We start from the raw sequence: 17,655 nt of genomic DNA, 5'->3' as shown, positions 1-17,655 counted from the left end.
GTTTCCATTGAGGAAGGCCTAATCAGAAAGCACATTTCTTTATGTGAGTAGGCACTGATGATTTGTTTTTTGTATTCAATGATGGCTGTCCAGCAGCTTTGACCAATGGGACTGATGTCCTGACAGTGTTGTAGCAGCAATGTGCTGCCTCTGTTTGTGCCTTCCTCTCGGAGGGGAACAAGGCTGAATGTATGTATGAAGTGTTCGGGGCACGTGCTCCATTGTTGACAGTATTATTGATCATCAGTTTGAATTACCAAGTTATTGGCGAGCAGAGAGTGGAATGAACAGGGTCGGTCACTCTCACTGTGAAGTCCTCCATAGCACCATGAACAAGAATTAGTAGTGAACATCTAGGTTTAATTTGCTGGCCATATGCCATCTGCAGCGAGCGACGATACCACATCTCCTCTTTCCGAAGACCCCGTCATCTCCCCTTCAGAAAAGGAGAAGATCCGGTTTCAAATGCACAGAAGGGATCTGGCCTCCTGAGATGTCCGCTTCATCCTCCTCCTATGACATCCCACAACACACAACTTCCTACATCTATGGGAAGTCCTGTTTTTCATTGTCCTGTTCCTGTTGTTCAGGGTTACACTAACCTTCTTCCTGTAGACACACAATTAAAACTCTTCTCTCCGTCAGTGTTTCTTAGATTGACTCTTTGTAGATGGCTGAGTAAAATTGGTGAAAAGCACTTTGGCAGCTTCAGTGATGTTTGCTTTCCCACAGTTTTGTTTTTTTTCCCCAGATGGAGAGATGTTTCAATTGTATGTGCTTGTGACTTCATTGTATGTCTGTGATTTCTTTTTATTATAAATATATGAATAACTATGTTTGTAAGTATGTATGTATCTCTGTACAGGATGTATGATTGTGTTTGTATGGAATGTCTCGTGTGCAATAGCCTTGTGTGTCCAGTAGCACGCTGCCTGTGTTGAATTGGTACAATCTGAAACACTAATGTAGGTACATAAACTTTTTGTTAATTGCATTCCAGTTTTATAAAATAAATGAAATCCTAAAAAAAAAAAAAAGAGAGACTTGTGTGTTCCAGTTGATTTTTATTTATTTTTTTGGCTGAAGGGAAAACCAACAACAGCTCCTTCTTTGCAGGCCCCGAGATGTCTTCTAATTGTGCCTCTATCTGAGAGGTATTCAAAATGTAGCATTAAATCAAAACATGCTCTGACAAGGTCAGAAAAACACTAGCTTCAACATGAAAACCCAATATTGCTCATGCAAATGCTGCTTGGTCATTAATCACTGTTCTTTTACCAAATAAAACTACTGGTGCTTAAAGGCTGGGCAGAGGGGAAAAGGCTGAAAATGGGGTGTGGTGAAGAAGGCCGTCTATTTGAAAGATACTGTGTCTGAGAGAAGTATGAAGAAAGGCCCCAAGAGAGGTTTCCGGGTTGGGGGGAGACTTGGGGTGAAGGGAGAGGCTAACTTGTAGAGGCCTTGGGAGATTTGGGCCTGTTTCCTGTCAGTCGTCCAGGATTCCTGGGTGGGAACACGGGCTGAATCTGCCCCAGGAGGCTGTTCTGCTGGGATGACTGCCAAGAGTTTCCATTGCCCTGCAGGATATTACGTCAGGCTCAGAAACTTGTAGGTGAAGTTGTATATATAAATACTTTAATGCTGAAGACAACATGTGAGTGTCCTTCTGCAAAATAAGACACTGAGGAATACTTTTCGAATCACAATGAAAAAACACTTACCCTGGACAACAACAAAAAAAACAACACTTGCTGTAAATCACATCCTGAGGTTATGGAATATTATTATTATATTGGGACCTGACGTTTTGCGGCCAGGTGTAGCACCTTGCTGTATCGCCTCATAAAGGGATTGTTGTGGGTTTGAATCCTGACTATGGCTTTCCCTGTGGATTATGCATGTTCTGTGTGTGTGAATTTCCTCTCGCAGTGTGACTTTACATTGATGCCGGTGGAAATGTCAATGTGTGTGCCTGTATTTCACTGTGTTTACTCTGTATTGGACTGCTGACCTATCCAGGGTCACCTGTTGTCAGCTGAGATGTGCTCCAGCCCCCAGCCACCCTGAATTATACAAAGCGGTAAAAAAAAAAAAAAGAAAAAGCAAGATGAGTGGATGGAAGAATTGTAGCCCTTTTTATCCCACGAAAACGCCAGACTCCTATTTTGATATTACTGATAATATAGTGCCACCAAGTGGTGAAACACGCATATATATTTCACGATTGAAGAGAAGTTTCCCCACGGGAAGTCAGTTTGTTAATGATTAACTTTGTCCTAGTGTGTGAGGAAAATATCCACACATAAGGTATCGATTCACAGATAATATCTATATGTTCCATGTGCATTACAGCCATACTGGAAAACATAGGTGTTTAACACTGAGTTTTAAAAACTACCTCCAGTAACCCAGTAAGTGTTCTGCTGGGAAGATGTGGGACTAACAGCTCTCTAGGATATAGTGGAGCCTGATTGTGAAGTGCTTTATAAGATAGGGTTTATTCAAGAGAATAGCGACATCAAGACGAAAGTTCTTCAGTAATTAGAACTATTGGTTGTAGTGGTGAGCACTCTTGCATATTACAGGTTCAATGTCTTTCTGGGCCTCTGCCTGGAGAATGCCCAGGTTCACTCGGTCTGACTTTCTCAATCAAAATGAAAATCTTGTGATGATAATTGGTGAATGTATAATTGTAGTTGTGTATGTGTGTGAGTGTTTGTCTCACGCTTGCCATTTGATATAGTACTGGAAACATCCAGGGTGCACCCAACATTTGAGACAGACTCCAGGTTCTACTGAAAAAAAAATAGAAATTAACCAGACACCGATCAAACCAAATATGACGGCAAGAAAGACAGTTAGAGCCACAACCAAAATAACGAAGTGAGATTTTAACCAACATACAGCACAAAGGTTCCTGTGGGCTCACCACCTGCAGGAAGGTTCTTAATCGGTGCGATGTGATCTGTGTGACGGTGCTCAGACTGTCACCCCCGCGACCCGGAAACGGATAAGCGGAAGAAAATGGACGGATGGATGGACAGCACAAAGGTGCAAATGCCTAAAGAAAAAAATGTGGCACAAAAGAGAGAAAATGCAAACTATAACTGAATTTATTTGCTTACTTGTTTGTTTATATTTAATCATGTGTTCCAGACATGTCAAAACTATGGCATGAAACAAAATGTAAACATACAAAAAAAGAGAGCGAAAAACACATCTATTAACACTACTATTGCAGAATGTTTTTCAGACCCAGCCAAAGATGAGGAGTCAGGGTTTCGACCTCAGAGTTTATTTAGAATTGGAGAGCATACAAACACGTGTCAGCTGATTGAGAGCAAGGCTGAGTAGAGCTCTCCCTAACTCTGCCATTTCCAGGTTTTACTCAGCTTATATCGAAAGTAACAACCCCCATGACACGTCTGAAGACATCAACTAATCAAAGTTTATAGGGTCATCTAAGATCTGACCCTTCTGACAGTGGTGACAGTCTGAAACCCAAATATTCCATATCATTATGAATTTATAGGCATACACATAAATATAAAGTGTACTTCCATGTGTAAATTTCCATAAATATTCCTTTATTCATCTATTCATATAGACGTAGTCTTTTCTCTTGAGTGCAACTATCCTAACTGTATTTGTGCAATGTGGAGCTGCTGTGATGACTGAGGCCCCCATGTGGGATTAATAAAGTCGGAACTTATCCTATCTTAAATATAACCCTCTTAATATAACCTCTTAAATATAACCCCATATAAATAAATCTACACTCAATGTGCACATTCATACACATAGAAATACACATGTTTGGTTTAACATGTCTGTAACGGGGTAGAAGAAAGTAAAACGGAACCACAGAATAAATACATAGATCAAAGTCGACACAAAATTAAGTGAATATTAAACAAATTAAAATGCCAAAAAGGTTGGGGACAAACTTAAAAAACAAAACAAAATGGAACACATATTGCATCATACGGAAGAGTATTAGGGCCACTTTAGAAAAAAAAATCGGAGGCTGAAAAAAAACAACCTTCATGCACTTTAGAAAAAGTTAAAAATCAAAGTCGAGATTAATTTTTTTTTTTCACGGAGAGACGTCTATCAATCCCTCATCATGTGCCCGTCGACGTGAAATCACATTAAATCACTTAATTGTGACTATATAGGGTTCCTTACTGCTTATGGACATGTGATTTTAAACAGGATTTCCTTGATTAATACGAACACATTTAAATAAGCAGCCCGGGATCCGTGCCTTTGTCCTTCGTATTCCACGAACTTCCGCGACGGAACAACGCAGCAGGCTGCACTGTCTCTTACAGTGGCCCTAAACTCTTCCGTAGCAACAAGATACACAAACACATTTAGAATTTATTCAAACTGAGTACATGTGTAAAATACAATAACAACCTAAAAAGATCAATAACCACAAAACGCTGCTTAAGCTGCAAACCCAACACTTGGAGACACAGACTAATCCTACACGGTATCTGTGTGTGGTTTTCGTAATCCGTCCATGAAAGGGAAACAATGTTTTATATCATTTGACTGCATTGTTTTGACGAAAGATGCAATCACTCAGATTACTTCCGCCTGGTCAACTGACTTCCACATCTGTCAAAGTGTAGGGGTAGTTCAAGTTCATTACTATTTACAATATTTCCTTATTCTTCAGAATAAAACACCTTGTAGTTACGTTTTTGTTTTTGCATAATTTGCAGGAATTCTTAAATGTTATGGCATTGAAATTACATTTAATGGAAACATAATATGTCGCCAAAAGAAATAGTTTTACCCGCAGATTGCTGAAGTGGTACAATCCACAACACCCGGGTTTCCCCGCGAAAAGACGGCCCGCGCGCCCGAATTGCATAAAGCATCCATTGCGAGAGGCGGCACGCGTCAGACAGCCACAGTGGAGCGCACGGTGAACGTCGACAGTGGTTTTAAACGTTGTTTTAACTGTTTTTAAAGTGATTTTATCGTCGGTGTTTTACACATTAGGTAGCTGTTTACGATGCCTGCCAGGACGTCCCTGTCTTTGCCGGAAGATGTCAGGAAAAGGTACCGTACCCGTGCGGATGTTGTGGCTAACGAGCAGCTTGTTGTTTTTGTGGCGAAGCGACAACAAGCGGTGGTGACACCTGTGTGACAAAAGCCTGCAGCCCGGTGCCTCACCTGCATCGAGCGTCTCCGCCACATTACCTGTTGTCTGTAGCTGCAGCTAGCTTTAGCTGGTCGGGCTTGATGCAGCATGCAGTGACTGCTCTGTTAGCCAGCTAGCCACGCTAGCCTGTCAATGAATCAGGCAGCGTGTGAGATTTGGCGCCACTCAGGAAGTTTTGTTGTCGTTTTTTTTCTCTTAGCGCCACATCCCAGTTGTTTTGCCACCGCGGGAGAGCAGGGATGCTCTTCCACACGCTTTGCAGTCCGTAACACAACCGTGACGTCGTTTTGACTTTACTCTCTTGACTTTGTTTATAGGCTGCAGAAGCTGGATGAGGATGGATCATCAGACGAGGTGAGTTTTGAGTGATCCTGCAAACCTGAAAACATCTTATTAAATGAAACTGCTGAGATAGATCAACTGCTGCACTGATTACTTGCTCGGAACTAAAACTGATTTCACTGATAAGGTGATGGATGAGTCATAAATCATTCTCTAATAAAAATGTTACTCGCCCTGTACAACCAGTGTCATGAGTGATAATTAAAACAATTATTGAGTGACTGGGTTTTTTGTTAACGGCAAATGGAAAGACGCAGTAATGAGTCCTGGGTCTTTCCATAAGTGCTTTATTTTTTAAATTTAATCAGAATCCATTTGAACCTTAAGAATACAGAGCAGTGGTGGTTATTTAACATGATTGTTCCACTATGGTTTTTGTAGCATACAGTTATGTATGGAAGCATAAAATGTTACTGCCACTGGTATGTGTTGTCAGGATGCAATAGAGTACAGCTCCTGTGATGGCTTGGGGGCAGACAAGTTATTGATGGTTTGTCATGTCTTTCAAGATGTTTGGGGAAATGTCAGCCAGTCCATCTGAGGGGGTGCTGGCATTTACAAGTTGACAGGTCATGCAACATGCAAGGCCCATTTCAATATATCCAGATTTCTAAACAAATCTCCATCAGCAGGCATTAAAAACTGACATGCCGCATTTAGCTATAGCCAGTCTTTGAGATGAAGGTGATGGTGCCTCCACCCTGACTTATCTCCTGCATTCCCAACCTGTTGTTTCAGCATGTGAAAGAGAAGCTCAAGCTGGTGCAGGACTTCCTGCATGTTGACGCTCAGGACCAGCTGACCAGCCTGGAGGAAAAAATGAAAAGTTCAGAGATCACAATGGTCAGTTACAGCCGTATAGCCAATCATTAGACGTCCGGATTGCCGTTATTTCAAATTTGACTTCTGATGTTTTCATTTGCGGCCCTCAGGAGGTCTACATCTCTAAAGTGAAAGCTTTGCTGGGAAAAGAACTTCATCTTGAGAATGGCGTGGAGCAAAATGGAAAGACCAACGGCTTTTCTAATGGCTCGCATGAAGACGTAGCCATGGGAGTTCCGGAAGAAGAAGAAGAAGAAGAAGAAGCCGCTGTCAAGTCTCCGACTGCTGCCAAAGGGAAGGGTGGGCGCAGGAGCAAAGCTAATTCTGACACAAAGAGTAAGTTTTTAACTCTGACTGATCACCACAAATTTAATTACAACAATGGTGCCTGGAAAAACTAAATTTTTCTCTTTTGTAGAGTCTCCTGCCTCTAGCAGAGTCACCAGAAATAGTGGGAAACAGCCAACGATCATGTCGATGTTTTCCAAAGTGTACGTATATGAGCTTCACGTCATGCCGTTTTTCCATTTATAACTTTTAGCCAAGTTTAAAATCTGAAACTTGTGTAAACTGTTGGTGTTCTCTTCTATAGTCAGAAGCGCAAGTCTGAGGACTTAAATGGAGAGGCTGTCAACGGAGCGAGTGACATGAAGGAAGAGCCCGGCATTGAAGAGGTGAGGTGAACTCTCACTTTATTTAAAAAAAAAAAAATAATAAAGTGTGTGTGGATGACAGTTTAAAGTAACTGTGCCTGCAAATTTGTTGTAGTCTCGTGAGGAGAAACGTCTCAAAATGGAATCCGATGAAAAGTAAGTCTTCCACATTAAATGTTTCCTGTCCTGCAGCAACGCAAGCAGTCGTACTAACTTCTTCCCCTGCACAGACCTGCTGCTGAAGAAATGAAGACTGAAGTTGCTAAACCAGAACCCGACGCAAAGGTGACAAATTGAATCCTTCAGCTTGTGTGGCGCATCAGTGTTTAGTACAGATGTCATGTTTCTGTTTTTTGTTTTTTTTAGACGCCACCTCCTAAATGTCCAGACTGCAGGCAGTATTTGGATGATTCAGATCTCAAGTTCTTTCAAGGAGATCCTGATAATGCGGTGAGAATTTCTCACATTGTATTGAAGTGATGCAGCGTGCGGTTTGTCAGGACTCTGTGGATTTGAAACATCTGTTTTCATCTTCAGCTGGATGAACCAGAAATGTTGACAGATGAGCGCCTCTCCTTGTTCGATTCAAATGAGGACGGGTTTGAGAGCTATGAGGAACTGCCTCAGCACAAGATCACAAACTTCAGGTGAGAGTTTGTTCCCCCCACCCCCACCCCCCCGCATTCACGACCTTTTAAAAAGAAATTGATGTAATGTGACCTCACATTTTTCTTTCAGTGTGTATGACAAGCGCGGCCATCTTTGTCCTTTTGACTCTGGACTGATCGAGAAGAACGTGGAGCTTTGCTTCAGCTGCGTGGTCAAACCCATCTACGATGACAACCCCTGCTTGGATGGTGTGAAAACTTGAGTCTCTCACAAGAAAAGCCTAATGCTGCTGTGACTTGTTAAAAACGGTGCGTTTTTCCCCTTCAGGTGGCGTTCCTGCCAAAAAGCTTGGCCCCATTAATGCCTGGTGGATCACCGGCTTTGACGGTGGAGAAAAGGCTTTGATTGGTTTCACTACTGGTGAGAATTGACTTTTTCAGTTACTGTGCATGAAAACATACAACTCTGATCCATTTGGATCTTTCCTTTGCAGCTTTTGCCGACTACATCCTGATGCACCCCAGTGAGGAGTATGCTCCTATCTTTGCACTGATGCAGGAGAAGATCTATATGAGCAAGATTGTAGTGGAATTTCTTCAGAAAAACCCTGACGCCACTTATGAAGACCTTCTCAACAAAATTGAGGTGAGGAGTTCTCAGACGAAACGACTTATTGTTTTTGGGGGAAATTAAAAGAATTCAATGTGTCGTATTGAGTTTTTCGTGTGTCCCTTTACAAAGTGGGTCACCACACGCTAACACACTGGTGGGTTGTTTTTTCTGTTTTGTGTTTATTTTCCATCTTCAGACCACCGTGCCTCCAGCGGGGCTGAACTTCAACTGCTTCACTGAGGACACGCTGCTGCGTCACGCCCAGTTTGTGGTGGAGCAGGTGGAGAGCTACGACGAGGCTGGCGACTCTGATGAGCAGCCCATCATTGTGACTCCCTGCATGAGAGACCTGATCAAGCTCGCTGGAGTCACCCTGGGGAAGAGGTACAGCTTAAAAATTATGGAATCTTGCATCCTTTAGTACTTGAATTTAACAGTTTATCAACTTTCTTAACATTTAAAAGATAGGAAGATTTCATCCCTTTTGAATATTTAATTTGTTTGGTTGAGGACTATCACACAAACAAAAAACAGTCTGTCACACTTTCCCTCGCAGCAGCTTTTCTGTCGTACACATTACTGGGTTTGAAAGAAAATGGCCCTCTTCAGTTTTTTGCCTCCGTTTGTGTGTTTTTCCTAATGTCTAACACTCCTTTGACGTTTCCTAATGCAGCATGCTGCTGTACTGGTAGGTGGGCCTTATTGTGACTGCATCCTCAGCTTGTATGGTGGTGTGTTAGTGTGAAGCATTCAGAAACCTCCTGGAGAAAAATCACATGAAAGCACTTTACCGAAGTTCACGCTGGACTTTTAATTTTTTACCTTCATTTCTTTAACGTATACTTTTGTTTCACATTGTGTTTGATTTGAGTTATTCTGGCATATTTGACATCTGACCATTGAACATCTGAGTGTGGCCAATCTCATGATATTCTCACGTTTCACCTTTTATAGTCTCGGTGAATTCTTCTCGTCTCGTCTTGAGCCGGTGGTCACCAAATCTACTAGTTTATCCAATAGGAAATGTAATGGGAGCCTTGTTCTCGAAGCTAAACTGGTGTGGACTTTTCTCATTGTGCTTCATTCTTCATGTGGCAAAAGACGCCTGAGAAGGTCCACATTTGAACAGAGGACGTCTCCCACTGTCATGTTCTTAATGTCATTGAACTCCAACAAATAATGCATCATTTATTTCTGAATAAATCAGAAGTGTGTAACTCTTCTGTTTTTGATGTCTAAATAGAAACGGGCTCAGTTTGTAATCAGATCTCCAAAATGACTAAGTATTTAAAAAAAAAAAAAAATGTTCATCTAGTGGAAACCACATTTAACCTTTCTACTTTTTTTTTTTTTTTTTTTTCTTTGCTTGTTTCTTCTGTTGCATGGCCTGATGCTGTGGTGTGTTGACAGCCTGGGGCTTCATTATGCCATCGCTCCACATATCATCGGGTATCTCTTCTAGTTCTTAATGAGCATCCCTCTGAACTTTACTTTTTTTTTTTTTTTTTTTGAGCAGGCGCGCTGCCAGACGCCAGGCAATTCGCCATCCGACAAAGATAGAGAAGGACAGTAAGGGGCCGACGAAGGCGACCACCACCACACTGGTCTACCAGATCTTTGATACCTTCTTCTCCGATCAGATTGAGCAAAATGACAAAGAAGGCGGAGCCAAACGACATCGCTGTGGCGTCTGTGAGGTGAGTTGGCTACATAGAAAGCAAACGCCAGAAACTAAACACCTGTCGAAACAAGTAACCGTAATGTGTTTTTTTGTTTTAAGGTTTGTCAATCTCCAGACTGTGGCAAGTGTGCAGCTTGTAAAGACATGATCAAATTTGGAGGAAGTGGCAAAAACAAGCAGGCCTGTAAGCAGAGAAGGTAAGAATGTGTCAGCCGTTTGTACACTCTGAAATTGAATATCCTTATTGTAGTTTTATGGAAATTATACAACAAAATTCAAATGTGTCTTTAGGCATTTTGTTGCCAGAATAGTTTTTTTTTTTTTTATATATCCTGCATATGATCCCCCTCTTCAGATGTCCAAACCTGGCAGTAAAGGAGGCCGAGGATGACGAGACCATTGAGGAGGAAGATGTTCCAGTGGAGAAGACCAAGAAGGTTTCTCATGCCAAGAGGAAGAAGCAAACCCAGTGCAAACTATCCTGGATTGGAGGACCCGTTAAAGTATTTTCCTCTTTCTGGGTGTTGATTATTTTCCTGTAATGCAGCTATTTTTTGCTCTAATTTCTGTTGTCGCTGTGTCTCTCCAGACTGAGGGCAAGAAGCAGTACTACAACAAGGTGTCTGTGAATGATGAAGTGCTGGAGGTGGGAGACTGCGTCTCCGTCTCATCAGAGGATCCATCCACCCCGCTCTACCTGGCGAGGTGACAATTTAATGGCATTTCTCAATCATGTGGCCATAAATGCAACCAGATCTTTGTCGCCCCCCCCAGCGCTGATGGCGGTGTTTCATGATGTGTTCTTCCTCAGAATCTCGTCGCTTTGGGAGGACAACAATGGGAAGATGTTTCACGCCCACTGGTTCCTTCGTGGGATTCACACAGTTCTCGGAGAGTCTTCTGATCCGCTCGAGCTCGTCATCGTCGACGAGTGTGAAGACATGGCGCTCAACTACATCCAAGGCAAAGTGGACGTCATGTACAAGGCCCCGTCAAACAACTGGTTTATGGAGGTGGGTTAGCTTGACAGCCATCAAGTAGCTTTTAATTGTTCAGTTTACTTTTCATCTCCTAGTTGCTTACTTCTGCGTGTCTTGTAGGGCGGCATGGATTCTGAAATCAAGGTCATTGAGGATGATGGAAAGAGTTTCTTCTATCAGTTCTGGTACGATACAGAGTTTGCCCGATTTGTGATGCCTCCCAAGACGTCTCCTTCAGATGAGAACAAGTTCAGGTAAGCATTAGTCCTGCGTGAGTTTGTGCTGCTCTTTACCTTGACTGTTTTATTGTTAATGTGTATTTAACTATTCTCGCTTGCAGGTTCTGCGGCAGCTGCGTTAGGACAAAAGCGAGAGAGGAGCAGGAAATTCCTCGTGTGTCTGAACCCCTGGATCAAAAAGATGAAGACAACAAAGCTCTGTATGCTTCGACTTGCTTTATGGGGAAGCAGTTCAAGGTGGGAGATGCAGTCTACCTGCCTCCTGAAGCTTTCAATTTCAGGTGAGTTGATCTTTCTTGTTTCAATAGGTTGAGTCATTGTGTAGCACCTGGTTATGGTTTACAGTGTTGTGTTTCAGTTTGTTATTAAACGTTTGTCTGTGTGGCCTTGTGTAATTCACACCACCAAAGATCCTTCATGAATTTAGTCAACAGTCAAATGATGATGAGATTTAGTTGGTGTGTCTACCAAAGCAGTGATTCCCAACCAGGGGGCGCCAAAGATTCATGGGGCAAAGTATTCTTGTTCTTTGTTTTTTTTTTTTGCTGTGGCTGCTGAGTCCCAGTGTTCCATATTAACAGGTGACCATTTTAACTGGTGACCGAGCTCCTTTAGCGTAAATTGTTACTGTTGGCAACAGCAGGTGTTGGAAACCCGATGGAGGTTCATAGCTGTCCTAGCGAACACCTGTTAAGCACATTCCCAATAAAGTTTCAAAGTATATTACTTTCTGTACTATTCATGTTCACACTGGCTCTTTCAATAATAATAATTATAAATAAATCCCACCGATGCTTGATCAACCTGACAAGAGTCACAGATGATTCAGCTTCAGGACAGATGTCTGTCTTCACACATGTTAAGTTTTGACCTGAGTTATAGCCCCGCCCCTTTGTGATGTCTCAAGACCCCAATGTTGCCATCTCAGTATTCTCAGTAACTCTGAAATGAGCAGGTGCTGCAGTAGCTGAATGACACACACGTTCTCACATGTTCATCAAACAAGGATATACACTCACCGAAGGTAATATACTTTGAAACTTTATTGGGAATGTGGTTAACAGGCGTTCGCTACGACAGCTATGAACCTCCATCGGGTTTCCAACACCTGCTGTTGCCAGCAGTAACAATTGATGCTAAAGGAGCTCAGTCACCAGTTAAAATGGTCACCTGTTAATATGGAACACCGGCTTTTATATACTTCCTCCCAAACCGTGCGCACCGTGGCAGACCCTAGTAGAACGCAACGCATCGGATCCACAAACTGTCACACGCCGGGACAAGCCGCGATTGAACGTGATGAAACGGCTACCATACACCATAGCTTGCCGTGAGAACCGTGATAAAACGCGGCACAACCGTGCTAGAACGCGCACTGAAGGTAACAGAACATGAAAATACCATGGGATGCCGGGAAATACACAAGCTTCCTGTCCCACTACGGACCACCTCCAAGTTCTATTACGTGCTGCTACGTTTTGTGACGTTCATCCCATTTTGCTACGGCCTACCAAGTTTCTCATCCGCACAGTGGCACATTTTTTGACAGTTTAAAAAATCTGGCAAGGCACCCATGGCAATCGCGACCTGTGACGTTTGCATATCCCGTCCCCCTGCGTTGTCTCGCATCCATCCCGTTTTGTCCACGGTGGCCTGAAGCGTGGTTGCCATGGCTGCCGGGAACATGCTGTTAACCCAGCTTGAGCGCTTGCATTAAAAGTGGATCATTTATTTCGAAATATTTAAAAAAAATATATATATACTATTTTAAAATGTCTGCAATATACACAAAGGCGAGCTGCAAAATAAATGAGAAAGGATTTAAAATATTTATGCATATAAATCTTTAATAAAAAAAAGACTATTGCTTTATGGATTCATTCTTCCTGACAGTGTGAAACTAGCGAGCCCACAGAAGCGCTCCCACAGGAAGGAGGATGTGGATGAGGACCTGTATGCAGAATATTACAGAAAGTCTTCAGACTACATCAAGGGATCGAACCTGGACGCTCCAGAACCGTTCCGCGTGGGCCGCATCAAAGAGATCTTCTGTCACCGGCGGAGCAACAATAAACCAGACAGCTCTGAGGTCAAACTGCGACTCTACAAGTTCTACAGGTAAAGTTTAAATGAGAAAGTCATCCTGGATTTAATGTGTTGACGTGGTTAATGAGGATGGTTTCTGCTCCCAGGCCCGAGAACACTCACAAAGGCGTCAAAGCCAGTTACCACACTGACGTCAATCAGCTGTATTGGAGCGACGAGGAGGTGACCGTCAGCATGACAGAGGTGCTCGGCTGCTGTCAGGTTGAATATGCTGAAGATCTGAACGAATCAATCCAAGACTACTCCAGTGGTGGACCCGACCGCTTCTACTTCCTGGAGGTGATGTTGTTTTTCTACTTCGTCTGCAGCATTTTCAGTCATTCAATTGATCAAATGTTGACTTGTAATGACTCCAGCACACCAGCAGGTGTTCGCCGCGGTATATTTACTGACGACCCATTTCTCCTGCACAGGCTTATAATGCAAAATCTAAAAGTTTTGAAGATCCTCCAAATCATGCTCGCTCAGCCGTTCACAAGGGAAAAGGAAAGGGCAAAGGAAAAGGTACAGAGGCAGACTTGCAACAAAATACTTTCTCATTTGTTGAAGGTTTGCTGGAAACTATCAAATTTCTTTCTTTTTTTATTTTTAATCCCTACAAGGTAAAGGAAAGGGGAAAGCAGCTACGCAGGAGCCACAGGACTCTAATGTGGAACAACAAGCACCCAAAATGACTAAATATCGCACACTGGACGTGTTCTCCGGGTGTGGCGGTCTCTCTGAAGGCTTCCACCAGGCTGGTAAATCCAACCTCTGAGATCCACCACATGTCGTTTTCTCTTTTTCTGTGCATGGCACAAATCCTGTTCCCTCCGTTCTGTGTAGGGATCTCTGAGACTCTCTGGGCCATCGAGATGTGGGAGCCGGCGGCCCAGGCCTTCAGACTCAACAACCCCGGCACCACAGTGTTCACAGAGGACTGCAACGTCCTGCTGAAACTGGTCATGTCCGGAGAGAAGACCAACTCTCTGGGACAGAAGCTGCCGCAGAAGGGCGACGTGGAGATGCTATGCGGAGGGCCACCATGCCAGGGATTCAGTGGGATGAACCGCTTCAACTCCCGCACATATTCTAAGTTCAAGAACTCCCTGGTGGTGTCTTATCTCAGGTCAGTGGATGATTCTCCACTCTATAGCCATTTCTAGGGTTGGTTGTTTCAGTTCATTGATATAATATTAAACTCTTCACACACTTTTTTTTTTTCTTGCAGTTACTGCGACTACTACAGACCAAAGTTCTTCTTGCTTGAGAATGTGAGGAACTTTGTCTCGTTTAAGAAGTCCATGGTCCTGAAGTTGACTTTACGCTGCCTTGTGCGAATGGGATACCAGTGTACTTTTGGCGTCCTTCAGGTAAGTTTTATATAGAATCTGTTATTTCAGGCTGAAGTCTGGGTTTCAACCCTACCAAGGCCTCGTTTACACGACAACGTTTTTGTGTAAATGGACATGGTTTACCAAAATGTTGCTGTGTAAATGTGAAACTTTTCTGAAACTAAAATGCCAATAAAGGTGTGTTACTTGAGTTAAGATGCTCTCCTTTCCCCCTGTGTTTAGGCTGGTCAGTACGGCGTGGCGCAGACCCGCCGCAGGGCCATCATCCTGGCTGCTGCACCGGGAGAGAAGCTGCCTCACTATCCTGAACCTCTCCACGTGTTTGCTCCTCGCGCCTGCTCTCTGAGTGTGGTGGTGGATGAAAGGAAATATGTCAGTAACGTCACCAGGTAAACATCTCTCCTCTTGATGTGCAGCTGGATTGGAAACCTCTAGCTCTTTTATTTGAATCCAATAATGTCGACTCACAGGGGAAACGGTGGAATTTACCGCACCATCACAGTGAGAGACACCATGTCTGATCTGCCAGAGATCCGCAATGGTGCAGCTGCACTGGAGATTTCCTACAACGGAGAACCTCAGTCCTGGTTCCAGAGGCAGATCAGAGGCACGCAGTACCAGCCCATCCTCAAGGATCATATCTGCAAGGTGAGCCGCGCAAAGTTTGCTTCAACATTTCCCATCTCCATGTTGCCGGAAGAAGTTTATCTTTTTAAAATGTGTGTTCAGGACATGAGTGCGCTGGTTGAGGGCCGAATGCGTCACATCCCACTGGCTCCAGGCTCTGACTGGAGAGACCTCCCCAACCTCGAGGTTCGGCTGAAAGACGGCACCATGACCAAGAAGCTGCGTTACACACACTCTGATAAAAAGAACGGCCGCAGCAGCACCGGTTCACTCAGAGGCGTTTGTACTTGTGCAGAAGGTATGCAAGTCAGACACAGCACAAGTAAGGCCGTGAGGGATCTCAAACCTCCAGGAGCTGGAGATTACATCTTCTTGTTGTCACTTTAGGGAAGCCCTGTGACCCTGCAGACCGACAGTTTAACACCCTGATCCCCTGGTGTCTGCCACACACTGGAAACCGCCACAATCACTGGGCTGGACTCTACGGCAGGTTGGAGTGGGACGGCTTCTTCAGCACAACTGTGACCAACCCCGAGCCCATGGGCAAGCAGGTACTGATATACAAAATCCTCTTAGGAGCTGCACTGCATAAATCTCGTCCTTGTGGCAGATGTGCCTCCTCTGGATGTTAACCGGAGTGTTTGTTCGCAGGGCCGCGTCCTGCATCCTGAGCAGCACAGAGTGGTCAGTGTGAGGGAGTGTGCTCGCTCTCAGGGATTCCCTGACACCTATCGCTTCTTTGGAAACATCCTGGACAAACACAGACAGGTAAAATCTGGGCAAACCTGCAGCTTTCACACTGAACCCAGCAGACGGACCCACTGTGCAGTCTCCTCTTCATGACACCGGTTTTACCTGTTGCTGCTTCTCAGGTTGGAAATGCTGTGCCGCCTCCACTGTCCAGAGCCATTGGCCTGGAGATCAGGCAGTGCGTCCTGGAGCGAATCAAGGAAGAACAGACATCCGGTAACTTAATCTCTGAACCAATGTATTTATTCAGATAATTGACTTTTGATAAGTCCTCCTAGAAACAAATGTTCTTTTCTGTACAGAAATCAAAATGGAGATGATGGAGCTTTCCGATTAGTCACTCCGTCCTTCACAAGCAGGAAGAATCTGCTGCACATCTTGATATTTGGAAATAGTTCTTTTTTTGTTGTACGGTGAGTTTTTGTTTTTGTTTTTTTTAACTGGCCACTGTGGACGTTCGCTGTAGTGTCGCTCCATGTTGAGTTTTAAATGTGCTTTCAATCATTTTAATGAAATGTTCACCTAATGTGTATTAAAATTGTATGTAGTTTTTATATGTAATATTTCAAATAAAGCCATTAAATCTCACCTTTGATGTATAAAATCATTGATGCTTTGATACTAACATGCAGGCTGATGCTAGTTTTCCACTCAGCAAAACCTCATAGAACAGTTGGTAGATTTTGTGTTTGTCAGTCAAGCACACAACACTCGATCAGGGAGTTCAATTCTGACCATGAGTGGTACAAAAATATAATTCTCACAACCCGTGGGCCAATTCCTCAACTCATTCAATGGTACATCTTTGTATTCACAAAAAGTTGAGTATTTAGCTTTTGGGTGACCTTTAACAAAGAGCTCAATGGTGAATTCAGGTTGGATCCATGAATTGACCAATAAATGTCCTGGTTCAATTGGTATTGAAACTGAGAGCAGTATTAAGTCTCTCAGCTGCAGGGAGGAAGGTCCTGTGATATTGTTCCAAGGAGTTCTCGGGTTGTCTTTCATGAGGTGAGAGTTGGTTCATTAGAAGACTGCTTACCCATCATTCTCTCTCCCACCACCTCCACCTGGTCAAAGAACTTCCTGTATATAGAGCCCCAAAGCACTTTACACAGTTCATCACTGTCACCCATTCACTCACACAAATGGAGTATGCAGCTCTGCAAGGTGCGGTCACTCCAATGGAAGCAGTTTGGCGTTTGGTGTCTTGCCCAAGGACACTTCGGCCTGTAGACACATGATGGGAATCGAACCTGCAACTTTCCAAGTGGGAGACGACTGCTCTACCAACTGAGACACCTTGTCCCAGGTGGGCATCCCAGGACCGAGCAGCAGGACACTGATTCAGCCTGGAAATCAACAGGCTGCACAACTTAAAAGGAGTCATATCATCCAGCTTTAACACTTGCACGTGGGGTCTCCTTGGTCCAAAAACAGTCTATTGCCCCAAATCCAACTGTTGATTTTCATCTATTTCAACATTGGATCATGAGCTGCATTCAGAATCTGCTGGGTCTGTCTCTGACTGGACTGGCTCCGCCCACTAATGTCCATCTTGGGAAGAAGAGAAAGTACTTCCCCTGGTGGTGCCAGAGCAGAGCTGCCGTAGGGTCAAAGGGAGGGCCTGGCTAAACTGACACTGTAGTGTTTGATTTCTGATGCATTTGTTGGAATGCACACCTAGAAAATTGAAACAAGCCAGGGAGAGATGAGATTTT

General features: G+C 43.7%; 1 protein-coding gene across 1 annotated transcript; it reads left to right on the top strand.

Moving 5' to 3' along the window:
* Nucleotides 1–4,853: 4,853 nt before the first annotated feature.
* dnmt1 (DNA (cytosine-5-)-methyltransferase 1) lies at nucleotides 4,854–16,534 on the top strand. The gene is made up of 34 exons (XM_080488178.1): nucleotides 4,854–5,076; nucleotides 5,497–5,533; nucleotides 6,260–6,364; nucleotides 6,454–6,679; nucleotides 6,762–6,834; nucleotides 6,936–7,017; nucleotides 7,112–7,152; nucleotides 7,227–7,281; nucleotides 7,363–7,446; nucleotides 7,534–7,643; nucleotides 7,735–7,853; nucleotides 7,933–8,025; nucleotides 8,099–8,250; nucleotides 8,414–8,601; nucleotides 9,734–9,914; nucleotides 9,998–10,095; nucleotides 10,254–10,401; nucleotides 10,488–10,603; nucleotides 10,710–10,911; nucleotides 10,999–11,132; nucleotides 11,219–11,398; nucleotides 13,011–13,235; nucleotides 13,310–13,502; nucleotides 13,637–13,727; nucleotides 13,826–13,963; nucleotides 14,049–14,331; nucleotides 14,434–14,575; nucleotides 14,780–14,946; nucleotides 15,028–15,205; nucleotides 15,287–15,482; nucleotides 15,572–15,735; nucleotides 15,836–15,952; nucleotides 16,057–16,150; nucleotides 16,237–16,534. The coding sequence occupies exons 1-34, from the start codon at nucleotides 5,030–5,032 to the stop codon at nucleotides 16,269–16,271; spliced, it is 4,494 nt and encodes a 1,497-aa protein (XP_080344304.1). The 5' UTR covers nucleotides 4,854–5,029; the 3' UTR covers nucleotides 16,272–16,534.
* The last annotated feature ends 1,121 nt before the right edge of the window (nucleotides 16,535–17,655 follow it).

This window comes from Lipophrys pholis (assembly GCF_963383615.2).
Source record: "Lipophrys pholis genome assembly, chromosome: 19".
NCBI classification, from domain to species: domain Eukaryota; kingdom Metazoa; phylum Chordata; class Actinopteri; order Blenniiformes; family Blenniidae; genus Lipophrys; species Lipophrys pholis.
This window is presented reverse-complemented; position numbering and strand designations above follow the sequence as displayed.